Source organism: Babylonia areolata, chromosome 1 (genome assembly GCF_041734735.1).
Source record: "Babylonia areolata isolate BAREFJ2019XMU chromosome 1, ASM4173473v1, whole genome shotgun sequence".
NCBI lineage: Eukaryota > Metazoa > Mollusca > Gastropoda > Neogastropoda > Buccinidae > Babylonia > Babylonia areolata.
Window position 1 is genome coordinate 32379607 of NC_134876.1, and position 8223 is coordinate 32387829.

At 39.4% G+C, this 8223-nt stretch overlaps 1 protein-coding gene across 1 annotated transcript in view; it reads left to right on the top strand.

The window, feature by feature from the left end:
* Positions 1 to 7467, top strand: part of LOC143291879 (uncharacterized) — an 8641-nt gene extending 1174 nt beyond the window's left edge. The window contains exons 2-4 of the mRNA XM_076602009.1: positions 4329 to 4468; positions 5448 to 5501; positions 6875 to 7467. Of these exons, the coding sequence (XP_076458124.1) occupies positions 4329 to 4468; positions 5448 to 5501; positions 6875 to 7267 (587 nt within the window). The 3' untranslated portion in view covers positions 7268 to 7467. The remainder of the gene's footprint in view (positions 1 to 4328; positions 4469 to 5447; positions 5502 to 6874) is intronic.
* The last annotated feature ends 756 nt before the right edge of the window (positions 7468 to 8223 follow it).

Below are 8223 nucleotides of genomic sequence, written 5' to 3' on the forward strand. Positions count from 1 at the left end.
TGGTTGACTACTGAGGCCATCTCAAGGCTATCAACCCCACATATATCCTATATGCGTGCATGCACATATACATCACACGCCTGTCACATTTACACAATGCATATAATTCATGTGCCCAACATTTCCCTTTGTTCCTCCCTTCCAATCTGCTAAAACCCTCATCATACTTTAATAAACCTAGTCATAAAAGGTACTCCATTGTCCTTGCTACGATATCCAATCCTCACCTGTATTTCCAGATACTGATGTAACGCGCGATCTCACAATCTGCGCAACTATGAAATAGGCCGGCACGACCGTGAAATTAGGTAACTTTAGACTAACTTTTACAGATCATGAAATATCTGAATGAGTTGAAAAGGGTGAATTATTCATTTGATAGACATGATAATTGATCTTTCAGATGTTTGTGATCTCACTTGCGAACCAGTTTGGTTGATAACAGAGGAATTGATATGGTTTCATGAAGTTCAGTCCTGGGTTTCAACCCATATTGTGTGGAAAATAAGAAGATGAACACCTTAAAGGTTGCTTTATATGATTATCAATCAACTACCATCATGTTGGGCTCTTTCAAAACCTGCTAGAGTGAAGCTTTAATGTTTGTATTTTCACAACATCGCGCAGATTTTAAAGACGCGCACCACACTGATACACTCTTTTAGAAATCAGATTCCTTGATTCTGACTTGATGCAAAAGTATGGTTACTAAGACGTCTGTCTTAAGGATAACACCCACGAAGTCAGTATCATATGCAAAACTCATTCACTACCCTTGGGTAGTTTTGTGATCGGAGAGTGTTGAGGACTGTGGGTACATAGTTTTCATTTTATGTTTCCAATAGTTTTCTCTTTGCTCCCTATACGTGTGGTCATCTGTCAACACCTTCTCAATGGGCATGCATTGCATGTCACTTAGAATGCATTTGCTGTTGTTTAAATGCCTGATAACACATGTACCCTTATTGTGTTAAATGTGAGACCTGTGTAGGTAGAACCTGACTTTGAGCATATTCCTACTCTCCCCAATGTATTGGGCTCCTTCACACCTGGCACAAAATAGTAGGTAAATGATATTTGAGTCACTGCCAAAAGGTGGGCACATTGATGGTTGTGTATTTTCAATGTCAATAAAATCACATCCGTTTGTGCTGTGTTTGTTTCACTTTGCAAGAATGTTGAAAAATGCCCAAAGACACACTAGAGACAATATATTCCACCAGACCCCACCCATTTTAAAGTAATTTGATCTAAACAGCGGTCGAAGCCCTCTAAGACGGGCTGCCGAAAATGGACAGTTGCACACGTATGAAGAACATCAATGGTTTTCCACTACAACGTGCCCGGGAAACAAATCCAAATTATTACAGATGATTAGGAGTGCTTTCTTTTATATAATCCAGCCAACAAGACACTACAATTATCTTTTTAACGATCACAATCCCGCATTGATTTTCATGATGACGCGCATCATCCGTTGTGTAAAATTTCTTCGAAAACGAAAATTCCTTGTGCGTCGTCTGCTTCGCTGTCTTTGTTCCAAAAATAGATATCATTCATTTGATTGAAAATTGTTCCACGAGAAAAGATCAACTGAGATTCAAAAAACAGTTTACTCCGGTTTTTATAAAGCTATTTCTGAATGCTCTGATTTCGCGGTAAACAATGATTATTGTGTTAAATGTGAGACCTGTGTAGGTAGAACCTGACTTTGAGCATATTCCTACTCTCCCCAATGTATTGGGCTCCTTCACACCTGGCACAAAATAGTAGGTAAATGATATTTACGGTATTGCATGACATTTGGTTAGGGACTGTAAATCTTTCTTTTGTTACTGCACTCATAAAGTGCTTCCCTTCCACTAGGTGTTCTTTACAAATGATACATTTACCCTTGCAGTGATGTACGCCCACCTGCACATCCCTGGGAGTCATTGGGGGCAGAGATGATGGCATGAGGATGTTTCTAACACTTTTGGCGTTTCTCTCCCCTACCACAGGTAGTCATAGCCTGCATCTTTGCACTGGAATGCAGGACCTGCTGCTGCTTCCTCAGCCAGGTCCTCAGGGGTGGGTTGGAGGGACTGTGGGTCAGTACGAAGGGAACCCTCCTGTTCATTCTTGGGGGTTTGTAGACTAGTGTTTCCGCCCTGGGCGTTGATCTAGCCCGATTCATGGCCTCATGAGGGTTTGTTTGTAGGCCCGATGATGGAGGGACTCTCATTATGCCTTTCGCGTGGAGGTAAAAACTTTCCAGGCTAGAGCAGAGGCGGTGGACCCTGAGGAACAGGTTGTACGGGATGTTCTTCTTGCAGTGTCCAGGGTGAGATGATTTGCAGTGCAGGTAGTCCTGTGTGTCGGTGGGTTTTGTGTGCAGTTCGGTGGTGATGAAGCCATCTTTGAGCCCCACCAATATGTACAGGAAGGGCAGGGTTGTGTCAGATGCTTCCACTGTGAACTTAATTGTTGAGTGGAAGGAGTTGATGTGTTCATTGAAGAGTCTTAGCTCCTCTGTTGTTCCTACCCGCAGCATGAAAATGTCATCGATGTATCGTCGCCAGTGAGTGGGGTCGATCACTACTGGGCTTTGCGTCAGCATGCGGCTTTCCATCCACCCCATGAATATATACATATGTATTATATACACATGTTGAACGGTTTAAATGTGTGTGTATGGGTGTGTGTCTTTGTTTTTGTTGCTGCTGCTGTTATGTTTTTGTTGACTTCTTCAAAGGAAATGTTTTCTGTTCAAGCGTACATGCATTGTGTACATATTCATGCATTTACACACTGTTTTGGTTCACGGGGAAAATTACCCTGAAATGATCAATCACACACACCACGCTCATACAAGCATGCACACACACACACACACACACACACACACACACACACACACACACACACACACACACACACACACACACAGAGGCTTACACATGCACCCATTTAAAAAATCTTGTCTTCCTGCCTGTATACACAAAAATGCAAACACCGATCACAGGATATATGTAATGTACAGTGTGTTCTGATTTGTACAATAGCGTTAAGACAGATGTTAGGAAACAAACTGAATATGTGATAAAACAGAGTGGGCAATAAGTGTTCTGGGGAAATCTGTCTTCATACTAGTAGACCATTGGTGAGAGTCTGTGTGTTTCCTGTGATGTGGCAGCCAGCAAAGATGGTTTTCCAAATTGAATTGGGTGGTAGGTTTCTTGCTGAGATTTGCCACTTCTTGATTATGCATTTCTGTGTGTCTAAGTGACAGTAAGTTTATGTGTGTGTGTGTGTGTGTGTGTGTGTGTGTGTGTGTGTGTGTGTGTGTTACTTGCATTGAATTGACAGTTTCCCAGTTTTGACAAGGGTGCAAAGAGCGCTGATGCACATGCTCTTAGCTGGATATTGGCTTTCTGTCTAATCTGAGTATCTTTCTATGTGGGCATGCATGTGCCCATACACACACACACTGGGGCTGTGTTCAACTGCAGTTCACAACATACAAGTAACAATGGCTTTGTGTAACTGTAATCATCTTTGCTGGTTTTTGGTACAAGTTTTGAGGTTGTTTGCAATGTTCGTCTGTTGGCATTGAACTGCAAAGGAACAACAGTGATGGCTTTTCTTTCAGAGTTTGTCAAGTTCTGCAGTTGTAATTATTTTACAGGATATTGAGAGAAACCTAGAAATGGAATAGGTATTTTTGTCAGACTTACCAAAAAATTAATATCAAGTGATCTGGTTGCCAAATCGTTGTGTTAAGAATTATATGTTTCAGTGACAGATGACCAACTTCATACCTAAATGCTGTGTATCTGTCTATCTGTCTATCTTAGTGTCTATCTATCTTAGTATCTATCGTAATATCTATCAATCTTAGTATCTGTCTTAGTATCTTTGTATCCAAGTATCTTTGTATCTAAGTATCTTTGTCTGTCTGTCTGTCTGTCTGTAGATCTATCTATAACTTTTAGATCTGTCTGTATAGTATAAGATCTGTATATCCATCTATTTATCTATCTATCAATATGATATGCACTTATCTTAAGGCCTGACTAGCACATGGGGGTAAGCTGCTGTCAGGCATCTGCCATGCAGATGTGGTTTTATGCATACATTGATTTGTCCTGATACAGGGATCAGTGCCTCCTTAAGGAAGTGAAACTGAAACTGTCAAACTGATAACTTTATAAAAAGAGCTTTACTATAAGTGTAACAGTGCAGTCAGATTTTGATTTTTCCTCTGATTTTGATTTTTCCCTGTTTTCAAAGTCTGTCAGCACTGCCATTTGTTCATTTGTTGTTAAGATATTGTGCATTTATTTCAGGATTTCAGGAAGGTCCATTAAGTATCCTGAAGCGCAGTGTACAAGAGAAAATGAAAGTGAGGGTTTGGACCCGCAGTGTCCGAAATATTCGTGGTGTCAGCACGGGTTACGTCGTGGCGTTTGACAAGCACTTCAACCTTGTGAGTTGGTAGTATGGGGTACAACTACAAGTAACATGTGTGGGACTTCGAGCATGTATTCTATTAATGTGATTATGTAAATTGTAAACTAATTCTTTTTTTTATTGAGAATAATAAATCATATGATCTGACAGGAATGATACCTTATTAATGGCTGCCTTTTTTTTTTTTTTTGAATATATAAAATCATTGTCTACAGTGCAGCTGTACCATTTCACTATAAGAAAGTATTTTTGACGATAAATGTGTGATAAAACGTTTTTGTTTTATTGTATGATCATTCTCCTAGCACAGTAAACAAATTGTATTGTGACAGAGGAAAATGATTCATTTATTGTTTATGAATATATGCAGATGGGTTTCTGTTTCACTGCAAAAGACCTGCTTGAGATTCTTCACTGTATGTGACAGACACCTGTTTCAGTTATACATTTTGCATGATTATAAATCACACTAATAATTATCACTGCCTCACAGGCAGACAGCTGATAACCAGGGAGCACAAGCCTGATGAGTCTCCAAAGTAATGGGTCATTGCTGGTTTTGATTCCAGTCAAACAGTGTGCCTCCTTAGAAACTTATGGTTGAGAAAGAAACTGGGCAGCCTTTGGGGTAATTGAGATTTGTTTGGCCCTTTAAAAAAAAAAAAGAACTTCAGTTTTCCTCCACATCAGGCTATTGCCTTTCATACTGCCTTTCCTCTTTTACTCCTTGATTTGAGCTGGATTGAAAAGTGTTGATGGCTGGTGAGAATGACTGGAACAGACTCTGCAGGAGATTGGTTTATTACAGGTTTCTTATGAATGTGTTCTTTAGCTTCTTTGCTGAAATTTAGTGCAGCATGTGTGAAAGCCTGTGCATGTTTCTTTGTGAGTAGTTGACTTAATGTGTGTGTGTGTGTGTGTGTGTGTGTGTGTGTGTGTGTGTGTGTGTGACTATTGGAAAGTAATGTTAAGAAATTGACTGCTGTGTTTTCCAGGCCATGATAGATGTTGACGAGGTCTACCGGAAACCACTTGGTAAACACCAACGGGTAAGCTAAAAAGACGTTTTCTGTTATAAAAACTGGCAGGGTGAATTTTGGGCTGAAAGTGGTTAAACAAATTTGGGGTGGGGGTGGTTGGATACCGAGACTGAAAATGAGAAAATGCCCACAAAATTTTTATGCAGCTTGCAGTCGAAGTCACACTTTTGCAAAACATTGTGTTTCCATTTTCCAAGACTCAGGAGTTAGAACCAGATGCGGTTCATCACAAAGCTCAAAAACAACTCACTGATTATCTGGAGTAGTTCAGCAGAATGTGAGCATGTTTAAATATAGCTGATCTGAATGTATCAGTATCAGTAGCTCAAGGAGGCATCACTGCGTTCAGACAAATCCATATACGCTACACCACATCTGCCAAGCAGATGCCTGACCAGCAGCATAACCTAACATGCTTAGTCAGGCCTTGAGAAAAAAAAAAGAAAAAAAAAGAGAAGTAAATGAATACTTAAATATGGAAAAAAAGAGAGAGAAAAAAAGAAAATAATAATAATAATGTTAATAATGATAATAGAAGAAAAAGACAAAAAAAGACAATAATGATAATGAATAAACATGTAAGCAAATAAATGTAAAACATACAGACGCACATGCACACATATATACTCACACATACATAACAGATATGCAACAAACGTGCAGTTTCACAGATAGGAAAGCACAAATAAATACACATAAATGTACACAAGCCCTGACACACAAACACACTCACAGACACACACACACACACACACAGACAGACAGACAGACAGACACACACACACACACACACACACACACACACACACATCTGATCTGAATGGAGTAGTTCAACAGTATACTCATCTGTTCAAGAAGCAGGTGATCACGTCTGATCCCCTTCCAGTAATTTTTACTGAATCTGAACACTGTTGTTTATATCAGAAGAAGAGCAATCATGTTACATCAGAGATGACCAAACTTTCAGTTTTATTAAACTTTAGTTGAGGACTGAGGCATCTACCAGCTGGACTTAAGTGGGATTAATGCAGTAGTCAAGTGCATCATTCTTTTGACTTGACAACTTTCACAGGATGCATGCATACTCTTTCTTTGAATAATAGAAGAAAGGTATCTTGAAATAGTTTGTTATTGTATTGCCTTTACAAGATGGAGTGGTTCAGTAGGTACTGGCTGACCCTAAAACATACAGTTACAGACTGCAAAAACAATGAAAATGCAGTGTGGTTTTCTATTTTTCTCTCCCCCCCCCTCTCTCTCTCTCTGTCTTGCACATTTTGCCTCTCACATGCAAGCTTGCAAGAATGCAAATAAGACAAAATATAAGATAAGACGTTAAATCTGTTCATTTAAGTGTAACTTCATGTTTTGATTTCATGCAGAAAAGGAAGAAGCCAAAAGACACATCTGCTCCCCCAGCAAAAAGTGCAGAGGTCAGTGAAGATACTGAAGCTCTCTACCCGAACATACCTTGGCAGCCTGTACATAGACATAAAGACACAGCAGTTCGTGGCATGAGTGTGTCCCCCCACACTTTGGTGAGTGACAGTAATGCTGAGGATCACAACAGCAGTGGAGAGGAGCATGAACATCTTCCTGCTGACGGTATTGGAGATCTGACCTCTAAGTTCCGAGGCATGCATGTGTTCGAAGAGAATGATGCCACACGCTTGCTTGGAGTCAAGTCAAGGAAACTGCTTACCAGACATTTGAACCAGGTTTTGCTGCGAGGGGATCATGTGGTGGCAGTCTCTTTAGTGGAGATGGGTTTGTGATAGTGTGTGTCTTTTTGGGAAGAATGTGGAAAAAGGTTTGTGTGCAGAGAGCAAGACTAGCAGTGACAGTGTGTGAGTGAGGAAAGAAAGGACTTTACAAGTGTTGAACAATAAGTAACTTGATGATATCACAAAATGCTAAACACGCCAAAAATTTCGACTGAATGTTTGTATCCAGTGAAACTTTTTTTTTTAATTTTTTTTTTAAAATAAACATTGCTTAAACTAGAAGTGAGTGTTTCTGCACAGTGAAATCCCAGTTTGATTTTTTTGTCAGAAAAAGCTGAACATGCCAAAAGTAGAAGGGAGTGACTGATAGTTGTTGGCAGAATGCTGAACAGATGTGATTGTCGCTGATGTTGATATATTTTTTTTCTGTTAGAACATACTACTTTGAGTATGTTTAAATGTGTGTGGACATCAGATTATATCTCAGTGCGTATTGTCATCATTTTTCTGCTTGTATTCATGAGCATGTATGTGTGTTTGTGTGCACATGTTTGAGTGCATGTCAAAAGTTCCATCACACAGATACATAATTTCAGGCATTGAAATATATATTTTTTGTTTTCTTTGATCTTTGATATGTTAGTTGCTAATGGATGTTTTCAAATTCACAAATGTGCACTTCTGCTTTCTGTTTTAATTGGAATATAGAAAAAAACATACTTAAAATTTAAGTCAGATGTTAGTTTTTGGATTAAGTTTTACATTTGTTTTTTTATTTCTTGGTCATGTCTTACATTTGAAATGGCGGGTGCAGCGGCTGGATAGTTTGTGCACTGGATTCTCACCCAAGTTTCCTGGGTTTGATCCCTGGTTTCAATGTTCCTGATGGGTTAAGGGTGGAGATTTTTCCTGTTTGGTTTAAACACATCTTTATTCAGTAAAATGTTATACAGGTACACATAATCAGCAGAGCAACAACAAGCTAACAGCTAATATCATGCTCATGA